The sequence below is a fragment of the Chlamydotis macqueenii genome, chromosome 2 (genome assembly GCF_036417535.1).
Source record: "Chlamydotis macqueenii isolate bChlMac1 chromosome 2, bChlMac1.mat, whole genome shotgun sequence".
NCBI lineage: Eukaryota > Metazoa > Chordata > Aves > Otidiformes > Otididae > Chlamydotis > Chlamydotis macqueenii.
The window spans coordinates 145,348,342-145,373,427 of record NC_141557.1 but is presented as its reverse complement, the minus strand read 5'-3'; the positions used below and the strand labels follow the sequence as shown (position 1 = coordinate 145,373,427).

Sequence of the window (25,086 nt, the reverse complement as noted above, 5' to 3'; positions counted from 1 at the left end):
GGAAATCTTTACCCAAAACCACTGTTGCTGAAAAGTACGGTTTCTGCAAGTTCATTAAGTCCTACAAGCAGACATTTACGTGGAACCTCAAATGAGCTCCATGTAGAGAATTTCATCATCCTTTCTGTGGAAAATAAATCCTTTTAACCCACTGTGTGGATATGCATAAAGCCCAGATCACAATCCTGTTAATACATGCATGTCTTTTGAGCAGACCCACTCTGGGGAGCGGATGAACAAGATTAACACTTGTGCATTAATCAATAGGAGGGTCAGCAACAATTATCACAATGAAAAGTAAGAGAGATAATACAATAATTAAATATACTCTGCTCTCGTGAGACCCCACCTGGAGTACCATGTCCAGCTCTGGAGCCCCCAACATGAGAAGGACATGGACCTGCTGGAGCGAGTCCAGAGGAGGGCCACGAAGATGATCAGAGGACAGGAGCCCCTCTCTTATGAGGACAGGCTGAGAGAGTTGGGGCTGTTCAGCCTGGAGAAAAGAAAGCTCCGGGGACACCTTATAGCGGTCTTCCAGTACCTAAAGGGGGCCTACATGAAAGATGGGGAGAGACTCATTAGCAGGGCCTATTGTAAAAGGATGAGGGAGGGAGGGGGGTAGATTCAGACTGGACATAAGGAAAAAATTTTTTACAATGAGGGTGGTAGAACACTGGAACAGGTTGCCCATAGAGGTGGTGGAGGCCCCGTCCCTGGAAACATTCAAGGCCAGGCTGGATGAGGCTCTGAGCAACCTGATCTGGTTGGAGATGTCCCTGCTCCTTGCAGCGGGGTTGGACTAGATGACCTTTAAAGGTCACTTCCGACCCAAACTATTTTATGATTCTATGAAAGGTAAGAGATACAATAGTTAAATATTTAGTCCCACAGAAAGTCGTTGAATAATAAGGAGCAGCAAACATCTGACACATTTTGCTCTTTATATAGCTATACATCCATCATATTTGCGCTGGCAACATCTGCCCTCTGTTACGTATCTGTTTCAGTGCCTCAGCGTGAAATTCATAAAACTACACACACAGCCTGCGCTCAGGCTGCCCCAAATTTCCATACATTTTTTTTCGGGCTCCCTTCCAGCCCTTTGGCGACCAGGGGCGAGGAGCAGGCAGGGAGCTGCCTCTCCGGGGCAGCCCGCTGGCAGAGATGCCGAAGCGGGGGGGATGTCGAGCCCCCCGGGCATGGTTGCGGGGGGCTGGGGGGTGCGGTCCCGATCCCGCACCTGCTCGGGGCGGGCGGTGGCACCACGGGGCGGGGCGGGGAGCGGCGGCGGGGCCGGGCCGGGCTCCGCCACCCCCCCAGCGCCGCAGCGGCAGCGGCAGCGGCAGCAGCAAATCCCGGTTTTCAGCGCATCCTTTCTCGCCCATGCCAGGTGCCCGTCCCCCGGCTGCGCGGTGACTGAGGAGCGATGGGGCCTCTGCGGGAGAGCACCAAGGTGAGGAATCGGGGATGGATGCAGGGATTGAGGGGAGGCAGGGGCAGGCAAACCCAGCCCCCCCCCAACCCGCCCCAGGGTTTGCCTGCCCCTGCCTCTAAGGTGGAAGGAAGTCGGGGGCATCCCAGGGGTCCCTGACACCGAGATGTCCTTTCCCGAGCAGGAGCAAAAGGCGCAGCTGGAGAAGGAGATATCCCGCAGCCGCATCCCCCGCTTGGTCCTCCGACCGCAGCAGAAGGTATCCCCCGCTTCCGAATCGCCCTTTTCGGAAGAGGAAAGCCGGGAATTCAACCCCCTCAGTTCCTCCGGAGGCTCCGGCAGGACCATCAGCAGCACCAGCTTCTGCTCAGGTACCGAAGATGGACACCCCCCACCCCTCCATCCCCCGACCCAATCCCCACCCTGGGAGTCACGGTGGACCCCCAAAGCTCCGCTGTCACCCCGCAGCATCCATGCATCAGGGTCGTATGGAGCCCTGCCGAGCATCCAGCTTTGCAGATGAAGAAGGGCAACCGTTGATTTTTCCAGGGAAATCTAGTATCTGTTCTTTTAATACATGTCCGTAAGCGACACCAGATGTTTCCATTTCGAGTTCTGCTATCCGCCGCTGAAAAAGTTGGTGGTTTTTACTGCAGCAGAATAGCTGCTTTAAAGAGAAAGATTTGCCTTTAAAACTGCAGCATGGGTTTGAGGCACTCTGCAAAGCCAACCAGTCTGTAAAACAGGGGAGGTGCTATTAGGGACATCAGACACGGCTCAAATACTGACATTCCTTTTAGTTTTGTGACAATCTCTGTGTATGAATTGGAACAAAATACATAGATGAAGTTTTCACTGTCATATTGAAGTGAGTTTTGTTTATAAGAGAATTCAGACTTCTCCTGACAAGCGTGCTGCCACGCATGAGTTGGGCATGATGACTTCTCTATCGAGAGGGCACTGGCTGGGTGATTTATCAGAAGTAAATTCCTACCCTCAAACTGTAGACCACAAAATTGTCATTAGCTCTTTAAAATGAATCCTTTACCTCAAAATGTCCCTTCATATCAGCAACATTTGAAAGCAGATTTTTTATGTTCAATATTTGTCCTGTGTAGAGTTAAGGACATTTTAAGTGCCTCAACTAGCAGTGAATGACTCAGATACCCACTAGCGGTGAGTGATCTTTTAGTTCAGTGAAACTCTTCACCGTGTACGACATTATGCACATGGATAATGGCATTGAGGGTCACATCATGAACACCTTGGGCTCTACATGCATGTGGTAATTTCAGAGATACTTTGGTGATTAAAAATTTGCTTTTCATACTCAGCATTTTGGAGAGCATAATATTCTCTGTCTAACTAAAAATCTGAACTATAACAAGCATTTTTGTCATAGTTAATATCACACCAAGTTCCTGAACTTCCTTTTTGTTTGTTCATAGAGTATTTAAATTTCCAAGGTTTTCCTGAGAACAGCTAGAAACACTCATATTTATCTTTGTCTTCACTACAGTGGATCAGATTTTTTTTTTTTATTTGACGAAAAGGAGTGTATTGAACACTGTGTACAAGAACAGTCAGTTTTCCAAATGAGAAACACAATATCCATGTGTGAGCCTACCATTTCCTTCTTAGCTTGGAGAGATTTTGCAATTCAGGCTGAGTGGAATGATCTGTTTAGTTATTGTTTAATGAACAATGCAGAGCGTTAAACAAACAACATAGTACTGTAAGAATGCTGAAGTCTTTTTCCCATGCCTTTTGAATTCCTCCACCTCACCTGTTTGAGTTTGCCTGGTACAACGTAAAATCTTTTGAAGTTTTCTAGAAATACATTATTTTTATGATCTCTCCCAAATGGCTGGGTTTTATCCTGATTTTTTTTTCCCTGTGTGTTGACAAGCCTTTCATCCTGGTTACTGACATTCTTTTTTATGCTATCTGTTGGTTTTGAATCATTTTCTACAGATCTACTCAACCCAGAGCTGCCAAAATAATGCATACCCTGGCTGTCCCACTGCACTGTATAGGCTGTCTTGAGTCCCAGCAGAGCTTTTTATTTACTCTGGGTGCATCTGATCTCACGGCTTGACAGTTTTAAGGTGCCTTTTGCAGAGGTATTCAAGAGTGCGATGCTGGTCTCTTAACCTGCTTCTTAAGCACAAGTGTTCATATTTTTATTTCCTTTATTCAACTTTTATTCTTCCATGAATGCTGCATTGATTTAGTTTGATTTTTTTCCCTTCACACTGAGAGTTTTGTGCTTCTCAAATTGCACAGGCCCGTAGGCACGACTCAGCTTGACTGCTGTGCATCTTCAAATCTTACACAGCCAAGGGTCAGCCAAGGCACTGTCCTCCATTCCCGTAGGTGGTTTTGTTGTTGATAGGTTTGATGGATTTTTCACTGTGGTGCAGGTATGACAACAGTCACTGATTCGATTTCCTCATTCTCTGACATCTCTTCCCTGTCTTCCACTTAAAATCCTTCCTTATCATAGAAAGTCTAATATAGATTGAAATTCCCCAGTGGCAGCAAGTGGCTGCTGGCTCCTGTTTCTGGGGAGGGGATGGAGAAGAGATGCATGGAGAGGTGAGTGGAGAGGCCACAGCCTCTAACCTGCGGCGCCTGGTGCTTCACTAGGCACTTACCATCTTCATTGAGAAGTGATGTGCACAGAATGTGTATTTAAAATTAGCAAGTAATACATTTCAAAGAAGTGAGCAGATGAACACTGTGATGAACGATTGTGTGATGGCAGAATGAAATAGCTCATGAGCGTTTGGATAAATGTTTTTTTTGTAACTTCTTTGGAGCATTAATCTCTAAAAGGTTCTTGATAAGCAGCAGATAGTAGGAGATGGCCTCTGAAATAATTACTTTCTTCTTTATCCTTCCTTTGACAAGTTGCCCTCTACCTTTCTTCCTTTACTATTGACACCAAGTGGTTATGATCAGTAGATTTATTTTTCTCCTGGTAGAACAGATGAGTATTTTCCTATTCTATTTAAATCTGACTTTATGTCAGTTTTGCTTTTTAAGTCCATATGAAACAAGGTGAGATTGTTAATCTTATCTGTGATATTCCTGACAAAATGTATTTTTAATATCCTTTGTTTCTGCCATGTGAACATGGATGCTGTCTGGATGTTATTAGGCAAGCTGAGCCTTTGTATCAGTATGCACCGTGCACAATCCTTCCTTAAAATCTTAGCGCATCTGGGGTCCTGTTTGTCATTTGATACGGGAGCACTTCTCTTCCTTCAGCCACTGCCCTCCTTCGGCTTGGATGTCGGCCACAGAACTCATATGATGTCAAACAATGAAAAAACACTCTCCAGCAGCTTCATCTGGCTCAGTTGCTAGCTAGCATTTGCCCATGTCATGAGTGTTTTCCTCATAAGTTGCACTTGGATTTGAAGTGGGTGTGCGCACTAACCTTGTCAGTCAGGAGGAGAGCACGACTTTAAACATTGCGGAACAAATCACCCGCTTATGGGTCCACTGCAGAGTGGCTGCTGAGCTGCCTTTGCTAGTTCCAGTTACAGTGTTTGCCTTGTAAGAAATAAGATACTTAGGGCGGAGCGTTATCCTTGATTTTTGCATACACGTCCTTTTGATACTAAGCCAGTTGCATATTGGATTGAAGACAGTCTGGATGTGCTAAGCTCAGTTACAGGCTGTATAGCTTTTCATTTTAGAAGGAAGTTCGTTTGGGATATACTTTTTTTCTAGTTTCTGCCTCTTTTAAATTTCTCCTTATGAAGAAGAGTTGTTACATGCTACCTTTATAACGATACGCAAGCCTTCCTTCAGCCTTTCTTCTGAAGCCAGCCGCCTGAATTTCTGCAGGTAATAACAGCGATGCTTTGTTAACTGCAATACAGCTTTGCAGGAAGAACTTGTGCATTTAACAATCAGTTCAGCAAAAGACTTTATGAAATAGAGAACCTGTTTTATTCCCATAGCAGATTATTTCTCTTTTCTTGGGCTTACCTGCAAATCACCTTTTTAACTGGACTGTGTAGTACTACAGGCTATTGAAAAACAGTGGCATTTCTGTATATGAATGATTGTGACTCAGTCCAATAAAATCTTCAAAAACAGGAGCTGAAGCTTCTTTTTTGCTTTTTCTTTCCAATTTCAAGGTCTGAGTTCCGTGCTTATTTCATAAATTGTTCTTTTCTGGTGTAAAGATTTTTTTTAAATCTTGTTCTTTACATGTGTGGCATAATAAATATGCTCCAGTACCGTGGCTGCTCTGTAAGCCCTGGGATATAAGTGCTGCCACAGGAATATCGGTGTTACCACGCCCTGCTCGCTTGCTCCTGTGCATGGTCCCCTTGAACTTGGAGATTATTTGCCAACTGGCCCAGCTGTTGATGGATGCTGGGGCTGGGTTTGCAGTGCATATGTCAAAAAAGCATGTAGGCTTTAGGCAGGCTTATTAAAGTCAATGTGAATTTGCTGCCCATATTGCTAGCCACAGACCAGGGGAGAAGCGTTGTATGGGTGTTACTGGATGAGATGCCATACCTTCTCACACGCCGGTAAATAATTTCTTTGCTAGAGCACTGAAGTAGGTTGTATTGTAAACCGGCTAGCCTTGGAGGCTGCACTATTAAAGTGTGTGTACTTAAACATCTATTTCTGAATAGAAAAATATAGAGGAAAAAAGTTTTCAGTATTTTAACAAATTAACAAATTGAAGCCAGAGAGTTATTATTAATTACTGAAAATAATTACCTCTATTATTTGTGTGTGTGTATACATATGTGTGTGTATATGTATATATTATTATGGAAACAGTGAGCTCTGTTATTCTTCTTGTTTCTTGTAATAAGAAGAAATATTTTGTTTAAACAGTTACCTATTGCTTTATTGCTTTTTTAGTCTGAGTTACTGAATCAAACAGATACTCTTAAAAGTACTCAAGTATGCGATACTGAAAGTTAGCTTCTCTTTCCTGCAGTCCTTTATGCTATGCTTTTCCACAGCCTTTTTGCCATTTTTCCAGACTTATGAAGCACGGGTTTTCTCCAGTGCATTTGTTTGCAGCACTCTGTAAGGCAGTTCAGTAATCACTGTGATATTAATTTACAAAAACATTGAAACAAAATCTGCTTTCAAAAATGCACTTATGGCCTTTGCATAAGGGCGATATTGGTGACATGCTTCCTTTTCTCACTGCTGCTTCCCTGGAGAATTTCCTGCTGGGCCGGCTTACGTGCAATAATTTATTATCGCTTCATGTTGTTAACCACCAGTTCTGTTTCTACAGCACAGAGTTCTGTTCCAAACATGGAAATGATAAAAGTGCCTAGGTACTAAAGAGCAAAGCCTGCCCATTCCTCAGGTTTTGGCCTTTCCCTGCTTCCCTATTTATTCCCTCTTACCAAGTAACAAGCCTTTTGTTCCTGTGCTACACAACAACATCTGGAAGCCAAAATATTTGACCTTTTGAATGTTTGTTGTCACTTTTTTATGTATCTATCAGCACTGGGAACCTTTAAAGCCTGACCCAGAGCCTCCTGAGGTCAGTGGAAGAGTTCCCGTTGTCTCTGGCACATTTTGGACCGTGTCCTGAGAAGAGTCAGTACCTCACCCTTTCTCCTACCCTGTTTGTTGCAGCTTGCTGTGTACTACAAACTGAATTCTAAACTATATTATGCCTTTTCTTTGCCACCGTCATCTAATACTTTTGTTTTAAAGTGCTTCTCATGCCGTTTTCTGTTTAGCTGAATGTTGCCATGCATATTGAAGAACATCACAACTTGTAGCAAAAATGAACCTTTAATCAGAAGTCTTTTATTTCTTTTGTATTAAAAGAGAATCTTGATATTTTAAAAGAAATTCTACATGATATGTTTTAACCCTATGTTTACAGGGTTAATATACACCCTGTAAATTTTGGAACAGTATTTTGACGTATAAGTATCACTAAATACAGTGAGTGAGTTCTGTGGTGACGCTAAGTGCCAGTCTGGGTTTGGTAGCAGTTTAAAAAAAAAAAAAAAAAGCATAAATCAACAATGGGTAGAATATATGTGGTTTCCAAGCATCCTTAGAAGGTAACAGTGCAACATTACGAGGTGATGTTGAAGCTGTGAGGGTCACAGTCATGTGCTGTCAGCCACGGAGGCAGAGCTATATGAGAAAGAAGGAATATAACATGTTATACAATTTGAGGAACAGGTATAAATTTCTATGTAGTCTATTGAAGATTTTTATTTCCAAAAAGTCACCTTCAAAATTGAATAGAATATTTATGATTTCTTCCTTTTTGCATAAGTGAATTAAGCATGTAAAATCACGCATACAGAAACCCATTTATATTTACAGACATTTCACATCATGTTGATATGAAATGGGTAATTTTTTTTACACTTGGTGTAGTCAAGGTTCTCCCACCAGAGGTAGCAGCAGTGGCTCCACTTCCAGTTACTGGCTTCAGAAAAGCTTAACGAGGTCTGCTAAAGTGCTTAAAAAGCTATCTAACAGACAAAACTCCTTGTCTCTTTTTCAGACTGTTTCCTCTCCTGACCTTTAGTTAAAAATTTTCTTTAAAGTTTTCAAATAGCTTTTCAGTCCTTTATCATCTTAAACCCCTTGTCCAAATGTTATCTGTGATGTGGTATCAAAACTCCAGGAGCTGTACTGTTCCTGACCACAGCACTCTCCTAGTAACACTACTATTTTTATTGATAGTTTTACTAGTGAGCTTTGATGCTTTTGTTCTGTGATACTAATACCATTAGTGGTGCCATAAAGGTAATGACAAAGCCAGTAAAACGCAATTATGTAGTCCTTTTTTTAGATGGTTTCCCAGAACTCCCATCAGCCCTGCTTATTAGCAAAATGTTCAAATAGAAAGAAGATTAGTAGAGGAATTATTTGCTGCCAAAGTCAATTAAAATTTGCTGCTTCAGTGTAACTTACCTATTGTACAGTCTGATGTCAAGAGCTGACACCTTTAAGGACATGTTTATGGGAAATACTGCATGGTAAAAGATGCCCAAGCTCTAGAGGTGGGTCAGTCCATCTTCTTTCACCTTCTTCTCACCTCTTCTACACAGTATGAGCCTGTCACCACTTATGACATTCTGTGAGCGACCAGAGAGGACCTCTTACTGAATTCAGTGAGCAGCTTCTATACTAAATTTTCAGTTCTCAGCCTCTGGGTGTGATGGAAGCAAGGTCAAAGGGGCTCATGAAGAACAGATGTTAAACTTGCTTGTATATTAATGATAGGAACCTCATCAACAATCCAAAGGACTTGAAATGTTTAGTCTTAATTTTACCTCGTTCATTACTGGGTTGGAGTTTATGACTAGAAGATTAAAATCAATAGCTCCAGCTTAAAAGATGGACTGTGAAAAACAGGGTGGTTCCCATCTGTAAAATATCTAAAAAATTTAAAGGAAAAGTATGATCCTAAGCATGTAGCTTATACGGGACTTCTGGAGATCATTTCATTCAGCCTCCTTTTTGAAGCAGGACTGTTTCCAGCACTATGTCGCATCAGTCATGGCTTTGTCTATCCAAGTCTAGAAAACCTTCAAGGACAAGAGTTTGCACAGCCTTTGTAGGTGACCTCAGGGAGTGGTGGAGCTGCTAGCCTGCCTTCCTTCACAGGCAAAATGGAGCATAGTTAATTCAAGTTCTGTCTGCAGAGACATAGAGATTAAATATGGAATTAATTTGCTTAGCAGGATTTCATTTAAGTAGGCCTTGTCAAATAAACCTCCTCTCTTTTCGTGACAGGACTATAGTTTTGGTTACTCTTCTGTTTTGCTTTAGTGTGCTTGACTTCAGGTAAGACACTTGCCTCACAAGCAGCTAACATTCTGATTAATTTTATTAAATAACAACTCAAATAAATAGATCTTAAAAAACAGCTGTAAAATGAATTTTGGATTGATCAGAAGGGTCAAAACTAGTAGCATTTTTAGGACTCTACTTTTAATGAAGTTATTACTTTTTTTTTTTTTCAACAGTCTGTGTGATTTTATGGGTTTGCAGGTGACAATTTTTTGTATCGAATGACTAATCTTCTAGATTACATAAAATCATCTACTGGAATGGCTGCAGTGAAAATGAAATATTTTAGTACAGATAGGAGCTGAGGAGAATATTCACACTTCTTACCTTAAGCTGTGCTCCCTAAATCGTTGCTGGGCAGGTGAGGGTGACTACAGAGGGCCACTCAGTGTCATGATGAGGTAGGAGTTAGACTCCTACCTATTGACAGCCTGATAGTGTACATGTAAATATGCTCCACCTCTGTCTTTCTATGTGTACTACTCATTTTATACTGTTATGTTTCATCTTGCTGCTTTTACCTTTGTGTTGCCCAGTTTTTCCAGAATAATACTGTGAATCTCCTGTTAACTATATTTTCCGACCGGGTAGTGAGCTCTTACACCTCACCAGTTTAGCTGCCCAAGTCAGAATGGTGGTTGTGCTAGTCAATGGAAAGAGATGAGATCCTCCAGACAGTGACTCAGAGTACTGGGATGACTGGAGAAGCCTAAATTGGGCTGTTGTTCTGACTCACTCTTCAGAGGTGTGTCTTTCTCTCCATTTAAAAGAGAGTGTTAGCAGATGGAAGCTAGGTGATATATTCCATTTGGTGTGTCAGCAACTTTCATTAATGCACAAAGCACCCCTGTGTCACGAAAAGAAGACCAAAGGAACACATAGGGGTCAAAAACACTGGAGCACACAAGAAGACTGGGATATTATCCTGAAAAAATATGAACCACCCTTGGTGGTTCACCGTCAATAGCCACCTCTTGGTGTGCCATCTTGGCAGAGCCTTGGCTACTCAGGCTAACAGATCCTGAGATGAATGGAAGGGGAACTATCAGGTGAAAGTCAGGAAACTGTTTTTGCCTTGGTACACTGAACTTTTAAAAGTTCATTAGAGGCCCATGTTTAATTCTGGAATCTACATTTCTTAGTGGAAATGCAGAGTATGTACAGCCATAATGTTGGTTAAGGGACCTTAAGAGAAGATAAAAGTGGGACAGTAAACAAGGGATCAGGTAGGGAATGAACAGTTCAGACTCATAAAAGTGCATAACAAGATCTGGCAGCTAGGGATGAGGGTAAAAATAAGTCAGTTGTTCCTCAGCGAGAGCATCATTAATTATTTGGATGCATTATATAAGGAGGTTGTAAATTCAGTATTTCTTGAAGTCTTCAGGAAAAGGCAGTATTTTTCTAAAGAAGGCTCTAAAGCATATTCCAGTGAAATTTCTAAAGCCTCTGTGCCCAGAAAATCGGAGGAAATCATCACGTCACAATGTATGGCCTTAAAGTCTATGAGAACAATATTTTTGTCAGTTGTTAGAGTATTACTATCTTTAACCCTATTGTTTATACTGTGACTTTACTGTTTGAAAGCTCGTCAGTGCATGCAAATGTTAGAGTGTTCTGAGCAACTTCCCTGATTGTTTGTTTGAGGAGACACTATCCCGTGCTTGGCTTTGAAACTTGGCAAGCTTGTTTGATCTGGGAGAGGGGTTGGACGTAGAGTTTCAGTGATGAAATCCAGCTGATGTTCAAAGGGAAAGTCTACTCCCAGAACGCTCTTAGGAGGCCACTGTGAAAAAAGGACGCCATGAATATTGCTAAGAAAGCAATGCAAGTCATGTGTTATAAATTTATGTGTTTTTCCCTCTTGTGCAAGTAAATAATACAGGCAAGATCAGAAGTATGGATCTTCACAGCAGTATTTGCCAGCTTTCTCCCTTATATCTTCCTGATGCTCACCTGCCTGAGAAGGTAAATCAGGTCTGTCTGTATTCCTGAAAAGTCTGGACCTGAAATCCTTACTGGGGCAAAACTCTTACTGAGTTATAGGTGACATTGCTGAAGACTACGTTTACATCATGTCTTCAGCAGAAAGTGAATCCCATCATGGGCTCGTCTGCTTCCATTACCCCCTTGCCAACTTTGGAGATAGATCTTGGCCCATTTTTGGGCAGATGGAAGTCTTCACCTCCTTCTGTCAGAGTTGTCAGCAGGGTTTTGGAGGAGCCTACAGGTCTTCAGGGAATACTGAACCCACACTGTCGCAGTTGCATCCTTCCTTCTGCAGACGAGGATCAGAGGTGTTGGCTGCAGCACTGAGCAGGGCTGGTGGTCAGGCTGTCTGCAGGACGGAGAGGGCATCAGCTCGATGTGTAGTCAGGGTCTATGGGGAAGTCTGCTGCTCTTCTGTGGGGAGTTCACCTACCACATCAAACACAGATAAACAGCCTTTTAAGGCTTTGGTAGCAGGGAAGAACAAAGATAATTGCAGGCAATTTGCCTTGCACTGAGCAGCTGGATAGCACCTCAGTGTTGATCAGGACTTTTCCTTGTGCCAGAACGGTGAGCTGCAGGTTGGGTGGGAAGTGGATCTCCCCAGCGTACAGCTGAGCTTTGTTTGCCTTTGGTGGTGAGCACCAGCGTTTCGTATGCAGCTGTTCCCATCTGTGGCAGTAAAAATTTTGATAATTTGAAAGACACTACAAAAAGCTGACACAGAAAAATGTTTCTCTGCAGCTTGCCCTAGATTTGGAAAATTTACAGTTTTGTTCACATTTCTGGCTAATACAAGGTAGAAGGAGTAGAAGTAACATTACACAAAAAAATATCAAACGACAAGAGGAGAGGGAGTACAATAAAATCATCCATTTTTTTCAGTTGGAGTGGGAATGCTCACCTGGTTACTGGAGTGTCTAAAGGTCACAAGGGATATGAGTAGAGAAGAGCTATTGTTCTTTGTGCCAGGCTCATTTGTTCCTTTAATAAATGCCCTGTTGCAACAAAAGCTGAAGTCCTTAAGGGTAAAACAAGGATATGTAGGTATGACATAATCTGATCAGACAGTGTCACCAGGGTGATATCAGAGGCAATGGTGGGGGGTGGTAACTAAAATATTTTTTAATGCTATTTTTGTAAGCTTGCTTTAGTTAACCCTATTTCCTTATTGCAGTTAGTTTTACATATTTAGGTTTTTTAATACTCTATTTTTTTTAACACTGTAGTTTAGCTCTTTCATTGTTTAATGATTTTATCAGCTTCTGAGTTCTTCCAGGTAGTATCTCCATAGCTTTAAGAGTTATTGGGAGTTATTTGGGAATCTTCCATATAAAACACATGTGTGAGGTCCACAGAACCTGTCCAGGTATTGCAGTGATTTTATGAGTGGAGGGATGAAGTAAATAGTTTCTTGTCTTTTGTTTTAAAACAATAGAACTGTGTTAAAAATAAACTGCATGAACTTGCACTTTTTTATGAATATATTTGATTACAAATGTCTGTGTGCTTCTAAAGAGATGCTTTGGGCATAGCTAAAGGAGCTGCTTAAATGCAATTCAGAAGCTCACTCAACCATGCTGATCCACTTCCCTGTATATAGGATCCATTCAGTCTGCAGAAGAGATGCTGAACCCTTGAGAAAAGGAAATGGGTGCTGATCTGGGAGGAAATTGCTGCCTTCTCTCTTCTCTGTGTTGAGTTATATCATGATGTTGATGGGAATGGAAAAGATAAAAAGTAAACTAAAATCATGTGGGCAACGATCCTGCTTTAGTCAAGATGAATGTGGGGGGAAAAGAAAAGTTTTTAGCCTTAGTGGTCCTCTCTTTCCTGTTATTTTTCTAGAGACTAATTCTGAGTTGCAAAAGGCAGCAGGAGGATGGGAAAAGGAGATGCTTGTAGGCTTAATGAGCTGCCTTGAAGGAATCAAATATGATCAAGCTGGATTAGGTGCTTTGCACTGTTACTGCCCTTTGTGCCTTGGGAGGTAATTCTGGCAGTAGGCTGGGCTGCCCCATGGCAGTCTGACACTTTGCAGAGGCGAGGGCAGCAACAGCTCAGGCTGCTGTTACATGTTAATAACATGCATTGGACAGTCATACATAGGTACCTTGCTCAGCATTGCAGGAAGGACATGAAGAAATGAACAGCAGAACAATGGAACAAATAGGTGAGGGTAGAGTAACTGGTCAGACGTGAAGGAAAACTGGTTCACATGAAAGGATGAGGTTGTTTTACTGCACTGAGGGAGAAATAGTTAACAACAGCAAAAGCTGCTCTTCCCTGCAGAGAGGAGGCGGGCAGGGAGGGGGTTAGATAGTTATGGGATGCTCCTTTTGCCTCATAAATGCAGAGTCATATAGTGACCTTTTAAACAATCCGTCCATGCAAAGCTCATTGCAAGATCAGGCTTGGCCTGAATTATAAGCAGAGTGGAAGTGGTAAGTGCAATATGGTCATGCAAATTATTTGGCTCAGCTGCAGGTACTTATTTGAGTTTCATGTTAGGTGAAGATAATGCACCAAGAGTGCAGTCAGATGGCAGCTTTCATTTTGTCCTGGGAAAGAACAAGCAATTATACTTCTCCAGGAAAGTAAATATTCAAGGCTTCTCACTTTCAGTGCGAAGTAGCCTGTAGCCTCTTTGTTTTCATTATGTATCTCTAAAACCACTGTAACTTTTAGGGGAGTTATGATTACTCAAGATTACAGGAGACATGATTAGATGAAGAAAGTGTTTGATACATGGATTTCACCTGGACTTAGACTTCTTACTTTGCTTTTAATTTTTAAGAGCTGGAGTGTTTGTATTCCTGGAGGTCAGGAACGTGGTGGCTGCTGATGCCATGAAGCACTGGTGCCCTCAGAGGAATTTGCTTTTAAATAAAAGCAGCCTGTGTATAACGCACTCTTTTCAGAACCAGGCACCTCAGAGCCACTTGTCAAGAACGGACAAGCTCTGTGATCATGGTTGCTTTAAAAGGGAAAACAATTTTGATAAACTTTTATTAATTCCAGTTAAATGAAAATCCTGACTTTGTGCATATGGGCTGTAGGTTGTTCACTTATTGTTCAGATATGAACATATCTTGAAGGAGAGAGCCTGTGGCCTATGCTTGCTTTTCATCCGATGTGCACTACACAAGCCATTCTTGTGTTCTATGCGCATTTCTTCATGCCATAACATTCCCTAACCTAGTTAAGTCAAACGAATTTAGCTTAGATCTGAGTTTTCATTATGTAGCCCCTGATTTTGTATCTTCTTAGACTTAGTGAAACAAGCGCTTACCATTTTAGTCTGCCATAAGGTATCCAAGACTTCTTCACAAAATGAGAGAAATTAATAGCTTCTCACCAGGTTTCAGAGCCATGGTTGTGCATATCAGGTAACTGACTGTAAACACTTGTAGTCCAAACACTTTCTTTTTTTCTTAATTCTACTAGCGTTCATGTACTTATTAGTTAGAAATGTTGATGTTTCCCCTTTTCTCCTCAGATGACACTGGCTGTCCCAGTAGCCAGTCAGTATCTCCAGTTAAGACTCCTTCTGATGCTGGAAACAGTCCAACCAGTTTTTGCACTGGTAGCGATGGAGACTTCTCCAGGAAGAAATTCAGTCCAGGGACAATGAGTGAAGGGAACCCGCAGCTGGCTCGCTATAAGAAGGATACAAAGACAAGCCTGGTAAAGCCCGGTGAGTATAGTCTAGTTCCTTTTTGTTTCTTTAATTACACTTTTGAATTGACTACTGTCTACATACATTGTGTTGTGCTGCCTCTGATACTACCAATGCTGATAGCAAACAAAAAAAAATATTTGTTTTTTTTTTCTATGGAACCAGCTGCAAGATTTGAAAACACTATCAGTATTAGCTTTTTCATGGAAATACAATTAATTGACGTCTTCACTTTCTTTTATGAGGCTTAATGGCTATGTCAAATAACAACTGAAATTGATTTTATCCTATTTCATGGTAATTGCACACATATTTCCCTGGCCAAAGATAAATGACTCTTAATATCAAAGCAAAGAGTTATAGTCTCCTGATATTGTTAGATTTATTGTTGGATCCTGCCTAAAGTTTACACTGCCAGGCTGCGATAGCTCTGGGGATACAACATGTCAAACCAAGGCGAGATAACAGGCAGCCTGCATGTGGGAGTCAGGCAGATGCAGATCCATACTGCATTGGCTGAATCAAGAGCATGTCTCCCGTTGCCTCAGGCTAATGGGCCACCTCAGACCACCAAATAAATCAGCACCTCCTTGTCGCACATCCAAGATTAAATATCCTGGTGTGTCATAGGCTGCTGTAATTTTAATGAGTAGATATAAAATGTGTTTGTGATTCATGTACAGACAGCTCTTGATTACAAATGTTCAGGATATTTGTGCTGTTATTTAATTAATCACGGAGACAGAGAGGGTTTTGACCCTGTACAGAGCCAGCTGTAGAATCGACATGGTTTATGAGCTCAGATGCCTCCTGGCTATAATGTTTCCAAGTCATTTTACCTCTGAAGCAATTTAGATACTTACATGAGGAGCCAGCTCAGATTTACCAGCACCATGTTTAATCCAGAAGCAGCAGAGAATCTGTTGCAAAAACTCTTCACTGGCTTGGTCATTGAAAGGGATGATTAAATCGGATTTACCACCATCGCTGCAAGTTCTTAAATGCATTTCACAGCACCGTGTTACAGGAGAGCTCCCAGTCTCCCATTGCTCTGCATAATGGATGACAGATTTCTTCAACGTTTGTTTTCTGTTCCATTAAGATCAAGGAATCTAATGCAGGCAGAATGCAGTGATTACAGTCTATGACAGGGCATCAGTGGGTTCCACTGGTGGGAGGACTACGGTGGCAGCTTCTTGCAGAAGCTGCCAGAAGTTTCCCCTTTGTCCGGTGGACTTGGCGAGGCCTAGGGTGGACCTGTTGCTGGCCAGGGCTGAGCCAATTGGTGACAGAAAGTTCAGTGAAAATGCCTTTGCAATAACATAGTTAAGAAGGGGAAAATAAAACAGAAGAGTGGACAGGGAGGGAGGATGTGCAGGCCTTGGCCCCACCTGCCCACTAGGCAGCTGTCTGCATCGGGCCCAGTCTGGTTGTAGGGAGAGAGGAGTGAGAACATCTGAGAGAAACAACCCTCCAGACACCACGGGCAGTGAAGAAGGGGGAGGAGTAAAGCTGCTCTGGGCAGAGATTCCGCTGCAGCCTGTGGTGATGACCATGGTGGAGCAAGTTGTCCCCCTGCAGACCATGGAGGACCCCACACTAAGCCAGGCAGACGCCTGAAGGAGGCTTTGGCCCATGGACGGCCCATGCTGGGGCAGCCATTCCTGAGGGACTGCACCCCATGGAAAAAAAGACCCCATGCTGGAGCAATTTGTGAAGGACTGTAGCCCATAGAATCATAGAATAGTTAGAGTTGGAAGGGACCTTCAACGGTCATCTAGTCCAACCCCCCTGCAAGAAGCAGGGACATCCCTGACTAGATCAGGTTGCTCAGAGCCTCATCCAGCCTGGCCTTGAACGTTTCCAGGGATGGGGCATCCACCACCTCTCTGGGCAACCTGTTACAGTGCTCTACAACTCTCATTGTAAAAAATTTTTTTCTAATATCTAATCTAAACCTACCTCCTTCTAATTTAAACCCATTACCCCTTGTTCTATCACAACAGGCCCTACTGAACAGCTTCTCCCCATCTTTCTTGTAGGCCCCCTTGAGGTATTGGAAGACCGCTATCAGGTCTCCCCGGAGCCTCCTCTTCTCCAGGCTGAACAGCCCCAACTCTCTCAGCCTGTCCTCATAGGAGAGGTGCTCCAGCCCTCTGATCATCTTTGTGGCCCTCCTCTGGACCCTTTCCAACTGGTCCATGTCCTTCTTGTGTTGGGGGCTCCAGAACTGGACGCAGTACTCCAGGTGGGAGGGATCCCTCCCTCCATGGGAGGGATCCCAGGCTGCAGCAGGGGAGGAACGTGAGGAGTCCTTCCCCTGAGGAGGAAGGAGCGGCTGGGACAAGGAACTGACCACAAGCCCCATTCCCTATCGCCCTGCACTGCTGGGGGTGAGGTGGAGACAGCCAGGATGAAATTAAGCCCAGGAAAAGGGGAAGGGGAAGGGAAGGTGCTTTTAAGATTTAGTTTTGTTTCTCATTATCCTACTCTGGTTTTATTGTTAATAAATTAAATTAAGTTTTCCCCAAGTCAAGTCTGTTTTGCCCATGACAATAACTGCTGAATGATCTCTCCCACGAGCCTTTCATTATATTTCCTCTCCCTCATCCCTCCCCCCACAGCGGCTGTGTGGTGCTTTGCTGCTGCGTGGGGCTAAACAACGCCAGACAGTCACATCTGCAGCCACGGCTACGACAGCTATTTTGTGTGTGAATATGGATGTAGCTTAGCAAAATATGGATAAAGATATTTAAAGTTTTTTTCTACTGAAGAGTCCTATACACATGGAAGAGTTATGCACTTGTTTAAATAAATTACTTCATTGTTTTTGATTATTACACATAAATTGACCTATAATACGAAGTTATTAGCCTTTTGCGGTAATAAGCAGAAGTCATCTTCATTTTAGTTGATGGTATCGTTACAAGTCTTAGAATGGGCTTAGTTTAGGTATTCTTGTAGATGGGCCATTTTGTAGCTCTCTGTACCTCTGCATTGATTGATCTCTAAGGTTGGAAAATTTGTCTCTAGAGTTCAAGCAAATTACTCCTGAGACCCATCTAAGCTCTCCGAGGAGGAACTGGGTCTGATGTACAAAGTACTTCTAGTTCCTCCTGACAAACATCTCACTCCTTTTTAGTGGAAAGTTGTCAAAAGACACATCGTAGTTAGTGTGAGAGCTGACACAGATGAGGGACATTCCTGAAATGGAGAGCATGCTAGGGCACAGCTGGGGTTCATTTTCCTCACTGTTGGCCACAGGGTTTAATGTAATTCTCTACCATTGCTATCTCTTGGCTTCAGATGGATCCAGTTCCTTCCCCATGACCTATTTGCACATAAACTTCTGGTGACTCAGGCGGGAAGATCTTGGCCTTGTGCAGGCATTGTCATGTAGCAAAACATACAGTGAGTGACAGGGGAGCGGTAGAAGGGAAGTGGGTTATGGGAGGAGAATAGCAGCAATGCATCCCTGTAGTACGCAACCTAGTACTGCGTACAGCTGAATACCTCAAAATACAGCGTAAAAGGAGTTGTGCATAATATCTTTCTCTCTACCAAAAGCCCTTACTGATTTATGGAGATAGTCTCTACTTCGTATTTATCTGAAACATCGTGTGATAATGACTGCATAGCAGGAGTCAGACATGAGGGACAAAAATCCAGCCTACTACTATCTTTGACAGACTCTGTCCTGCATTACATTTTTGTAGGCAAGTACATCAATCAGTGCGCACCTTCAAAATCCCCGTCATTCTGCTGAAAATTTATCTGTTTCCAGGATTGTTTTCTTGGAACATGCTGAATCTCAGAAGTAACACTCACACAAATATTTAGATAATTCAGGAAATGTCAGAGTGGGATAGCACTGAGAATGAACCCTGGGATGTTTTTAGGCTATTCCCAAGCTGCAATGCTTTTCTGCTACTCTAGCAGCATCACTTCATCTTTCTTTTCTATACTTCAAAGTATGAAATACAACACAGCTTTTTTATCTGTAACAGCCTAAGGCATTATTATATGGATCTAAGTCATCTTCACCTCTTGAAGTATTAACAAACTAGATTTGGTTATCATTCATCATTTATGTTGTTTGCACAGTGAACCATACTTAATCCTCAATTGCACTATCACTGCATCTTGCTAAACCTCTGAAAGATTTATAATCATTAAAAAATTATTCATTTGAGATAGATGGTAATGTTTTTTATTGTGCATTAAATCCTAATCACAGCAATGTTACAGGTGAATTTGGCTTAAAATCTGTGCCTGCTTCCCAGGAAAAGATGGAGAAGACAGGAATATTAAGGAAGATATGTAATATCCACTCCACGAGAAAGCTACAAGCCTTATAATTTCAGGATTTTAGAAGTTGTTCCTTCTCTTGAATGTGATTTATTTATGCAATATTAAAAGCAATAGAAAATGTGTTGCAGAAAATGCCCTTGCAAAAAGGCACAAAAAGCTTAGTTAACACTAGTCTTAGTTTTGTATCAAGATGCTGTGCTGAATCTTACAGTTTCTGTAATTGAATAAACAGGAGCATGAACACTTCCACATATTCACATTCTTGGTGTACTCCTCCTGCAAAGATCCATTCTGAATTCCTGCAGCTCCTGTTCACATCTTGTTGAAAATAGTGGGAAATGTTTTGCTTTTTTTGACAGTCTTCCTCATACCATTTTTTGACTTCCATTAGAATGCTTAGTGCAAGGATTCAAAATCTGGATCTGCAAGATGCAAAGTACTGATAAATTTCCAAAGACATGTGGATAAAGAAGGGAATCATGGGCAAGAGTTATGTCAATAACTTTTAAAATGCTTGGATGTTTTAAGTAACATATAGAGATGTATTTAAATGTCTGTGAGCGTCATAATTTGAGAAGGGCATCTGATCAGCTGACTATGTTCAGCATTTCTGGCAAAAGTTCTGGTCTTTGGTTGCTTTTAGTGTCATGGGCACGCTTGAGACATTTTACTGAATAAGCTGATGTTACTGTTGGAGCTGTCTCTTAGAGCCCATGGAATTGCTGAAGTTTCACATTAAATTATTAAGACTTAAGATAAAACATTAACGCTGTCCTTTTGCATCTTCAGGAGCCTGTATAATAGAAGTGTAAGCACCACGGCATGAAAGGACACTTAGGTGAGCCACAGTTAGGGTCAGCTCCCAAACCTGATGAGGACTGGCTGGCTGTCATTCAGAGCTTGGTTCAGTAATAACTATTCCAAGTAGCAGCAGACTATGCAAAAAAAAATGAATTATTTTTCACTGCTGGTAAAACATCTGGCCATCTATTAGTGAATCTGGCTAAAATAGTATCATTTTGGATTATACGGCAGTTGAACTGCAATGGATTGTGTTTCAAGGAGGGCAGTCATTGAGAACTCCGGCATTAAATCTTCAGTCTGTTCAAGGGGAAGTCTCAGAGGCTTTCACCACGTAGAGCACCAACGTTTGTTGGCAATGAGCAGAAATTAAGGAGCATGAAACTCCATATCAATACAAGAAAACACTTTTTTTTACTGTGACTGTGGTCAGACACTGGCACAGGTTGCCTAGAGAATTTGTGAGTGGAGTCTCCATCCGTGGAGGTACTCAAAACTCAGCTGGACACAGTCCTGGGCAGCCTGCTTCACGTAGACTTGCTTGAGCAGGGAGTTGGACTAGGTGGTCTCCAGAGGTCCCTTCCACCTCCCACAATTCTGTGATTCTGTGTTGTCCAGGCTTTTTTTTCCTTTAAATTGTGCATCACCCAGATCTGTAGTTAAGCAGCTGCAAGGCACAATTTGTGCTTTTCCTGCCCTGTCTTTCATGTCTATATTCTTCCATTTCACTTATAATGAGTTCATAGAACTGAAAGACTGAAAAAAGTTACTTTCAACATTCACTATTCAATTGAAAATGTCATTTGAGTCAGAGTAAGTGGTGTTGTACTCAGCATATGTTGCCAGTATGATCTTCTCTACTTCTTGATGGTGAATTTGTCAAGTCACAGGTGAATGAGCCTTGGGTTAAGATGTCCCAGTCTGAACATATTAGTCTTGAAAGGCTTTAGGACTATTAGGACTTTTAGGAGAGACAGGTGAAGCAGACCATATTGGACTTAAATTGGTTGTGAGTATGGTGTAGATGTGGGTGCTTTTTTAATCAGTGTTGGAGCCGATTAAAACATTAATTGTGTTAACTACTGATAGGACTTAACAAAAAGGAGGCAAAGGACCCTAAGCATTTGGAGATATTACAGTTAGTGCTAAATAAACCAAACAGATTAAATAGGGCATGCAGGTGTTAGCTGCAAATTATATCTAGCTGTTAAAAATGTTTAGCTGTTAAAAAGTAATGCTCTTCCTGGTGACTTTTTTTTTACTTGACTGGTGTGTGAAAATTAGATTCCCAGGATACTAAATGTCCAGGAACTTATTCTTGGGGGCACCCTGTGCAAGCAAAGCTTAGTGATTAATTGATCTGGTAGTGTAAAATTAGCAGATAAGTTTATCCATACCGCTACTCCACTTCCATTTGTGTCTGTATTCTAAAGACAGTCACTTCAGTTGTTTTAAAAACAAAACATAAAAGCTCTGATTTAGGTTATATTACTGACATCTGTCTGTATGATTTCACACATCTTTTGTCAGCTCGCTCCCTCTCTCAGTATGATAATGTGGGAATAATAGTGTCTGACTCTGATATACATGTATGTATGTGCTTCACCTGAAAAACAAAGGAGTTGATGTATAGGTTATGTGAAAGGGTTGTCATGGAGGTAGTTCTGGAAATATATTTTACTCTGAAGAACTTCATCTTTCTGATTGCAGAAGGATGCAACGACAGGACTTTGTTTTATCTTGGGAAGACTGAAAAAAATATTAGAAAGACATGCTTTACTGGTGCATTTATCCAAGAACATTGTATCTTGTATTTGCATGGCTTTTGTTCATTCTCTGTACCAAATTTCTGCAAGCAGTGGAAAAAATAATAGGACTGTTGTCCCCGTTGTTCAGGAACAGCAGTACAAAAACCAAGTTACAGAATGTGCTAACTTGAATAGATCCTATGGCATGCAAAGAGGTTCATTGTTCTTTATAACTACTAGTTGGTACTTCTACCTCTTATGTTGAAATACTTTTTAAAATGCTGCTGGTGTACTATGTATTCTAAGGCAAAGTCACATTGTGGGTTGTTTAAAAAAAAAAAAAGCCAACAGAAAATCTGTATTTTGAGGCAGCAATCTGCCTTGATTGATCCCTAAAATAAAGTGGCATACTTCATTTTTAAAGTAGGATCACACAAAGGTGAGAGCGATGAGAAGACTGGTGAGCTCAGGGTAATGTGTCTCTCTTTCTGCTGTGACTTATTTAGTAGTACTTTATAAACCACATTCCAAGACTGCACCTTTTCTGAGAGAGGGATAATTAAGAAGAAGGGTGTATCAAGGAACATTTAACCGGGTTACAAATGCAGGATTTAATCAGAGTATACCCTGCTCCCATCCTGCAATCAATCATAACCTTACTTGTGCGGTGAAGACAGGAAGATTCGTGCTTTTGTTCCTGAGAATATTCAGATAGGCAAATATGTGGCTGGTGTCACATGCCTAAGAATGCGAAAATTAGGAAATGAGCTACACTTGATTCAGTATACTTTAAATAAATGGTCATAGAACAAAAAACAGGGCTAAAGATAGACCAGGTGAAGTAAGTTGACAAAAAAAAATGATGGAGCATCTTGCCTATGACCATTCTCCATATATTTGTTCCTTTTGTATCTTCTTGAAGTATTTGAATTAATAATAAGCAATCTCTTGATGTATCCATGTTTACTGATAAGTGTAAAGCATAAGTTCTCTGAGGAGGGGAGAGGAGCTTGCAAACGAAAAGAGAAAGAGCAAAAGCCCAGGTTCCCCAAGTAGCTTAAACCTGATGAAGATGGCTTTAACTTGAGCATTAGATTTCTAAGCAGCTCAATATTTGGCAAAGAGCAGGTACACAGTGGTCAATTACATGTGCTTCTGGAAGGCTTAGCTTCCACTTTTTAAAACATCACCTTGGCAATAGAAAGGGACAAAGCACTTGAGCTTGTGTCATCTTTCTCAGATGTATGGTTCAAAGGCAGCACTTCTGTCCCACACCTGACAGCAGACAACGTAACCTTCCTGACATTCGAACCCAATGGTACACAACATTTATTTCCTGCACAGTTTTAATCTCACTCTTCTCCCTTTCTTATATGTGGACTTCATAATTTTATTTGGGACAATAAAGTTTCTGAGATCTTTTCTAACACAGAGTCTAACAAATACAGTTGTGGTAGTTTTTGACCCTATTCATTTTTCTCATTTACTTTTGCTTTTCTTCCTTCTCTTTGCCTTTCATTTTAGGCCTACACAAAATAGCTACTGCTGATTTTTTTAAAAGAAAAGTGTTTCCAGATAATAATTCTGTGTGCACTGAGCCCTCCTGCATATTTTACTAATGGGATCCACTTTAGTTTCACGTCTGTTGCTATGGAGCTGTGTAGATTTGCTTATTTGACCTGCCAGCACAGGGAGTTATTAAGAACTCGGTCGCCGTGGGTACCAGAGGACCGAGGCGTGCTTCACAGGGAGACAAACATCCACATCTCACCCTCCAGCAGCGAGGATGCTGTGTCCGGGTTCAAGCCCATGCTGTCCTCAAAGCTTGCGTCCTAGAGTTGGGCTCGGAGGGGCACCATCCTGCGGAGGTTTGGTGTGTTGTAGCAGTTGGTGCTGTGAGGTCTGTAAGGCAACCAGCCTGGACAAGTGCTCTGTGACTTCTGAGAGATTTTACTGAAATATAATCAGACTATAAATATTTTGATCAAAATATGCTTAGAAAGTTAGGTAAAAAATTATTAACATAGCACTACTGTTTTAGTTTGGATTTATATATCTTTTAGATTTAAACTTTGAATTTAAAAAAATTGCTTGAATTGATGTAGAAAACATGTTCAAATAGCCAAGTATTTCTTTCAAATGAGAACAAGCGAAGTAGCAGCTACAAAGAGTATTTTGGTTTTAAAGTATTTTCTATTTTTGAACCCAACTCTACAAGTTCCTGTTAAATTAAAGTGGCCTAGAAAAACAACCTTTTAATTCTGTGTCACAAATTTTATAATCCACCCCCTTCTAAGAAAAAATTATTTTAGATGTTGCTTAGTAGAGACCTAGGCAATTAGTAGGTTGGGCTGTGGCCTCTCAAGACATGTATCTTTTTTTGTTCAGAAGACTTTCAGGCTGCAGCAAGTGCCCAGATGCAACAGCAAAAATGGAGGATCCAAACCAGAAGTCAGCAAGTTGCAGAGGAGGAACTGACAAGTAAAAGGTGAAAGCCTGAGTCCCACCTGTCCTAGATAATGACCTGCCCAGCTGTGGGTTGGTGACACAGGCCACCTGCAATTCAGGGTCTTGGGCACAAATCTTCTGTAGCTAGGTACTTATCTCCTTCCTCACAAAGAAAATAAATAAATAAAAGGAGATCTCTCTTGCTTAGTTTGGTAAAGGGAAAAGAAACTTCTGTTTAGATCTGTTTGCACCTCTTCTGGAGGATGGACTTGAGCACAAAGGAGAAGAGTGCCCTAATACAGGGCTGCTGGGCAGGCTGAGGGCAGGAAGTTTGCTCCCACGGAAGCTGTTCCACTTTGTATAATTTAGTAACTGGTCTACTGGGGGTTTGAAGCCGAGTTCCCAGCAGGCACACCATAACTCCTTTCTCTCTCTCCTCGACCCATTAACTGTCCCAATACCACTCCAGCTGTACAGAAAGTGGGACAGCCACCGTTAAAGGGAGATTCTTGCCTGAGGATGCCTGCAATCTCAAGCTCAGTTTTGCACTTGATCCGTGAGAGAGCCACGGCTCTAATTGCAAATTGCAGAGAGTAGGGGATGCAGATATGGGACTTTTGCAAGGAGTGCTTGGACTGCTGGACTGGGTTGAGACCCATGCCAGCCAATTCATCTTTTAGCTCCAAATGCCCTCTGATAGAGATGCAGGTTTCCTGGGGATTGTGGGGACGTGCTCCTGCAGCTGGAAAAGATGGCTGAGTGCCTGATGTAAGAAGGGCACTGGGGTTTAGAGGTCAGAGTTAAGGCAGTTACAGAAGATGGCAAGAGCTGTGATCTTTAGTGAAAAA

The 25,086-nt window shown here is 41.9% G+C and overlaps 1 protein-coding gene across 3 annotated transcripts in view; it reads left to right on the top strand.

Annotated features, from left to right (window-relative positions):
- Nucleotides 1–1,345: 1,345 nt before the first annotated feature.
- SYBU (syntabulin) overlaps nt 1,346–25,086 on the top strand; it is a 41,404-nt gene continuing 17,663 nt past the window's right edge. For 2 of the 3 annotated variants that reach the window (XM_086741175.1, XM_086741174.1), the window contains exons 1-3: nt 1,346–1,456; nt 1,620–1,806; nt 14,751–14,948. In XM_086741175.1, the coding sequence (XP_086597301.1) occupies nt 1,430–1,456; nt 1,620–1,806; nt 14,751–14,948 (412 nt within the window). In that variant the 5' untranslated portion in view covers nt 1,346–1,429. Of the gene's footprint in view, nt 1,457–1,619; nt 1,807–5,115; nt 5,294–14,750; nt 14,949–25,086 lie in introns of those variants that run through there. The other variant, XM_086741176.1, reaches the window with a different exon arrangement.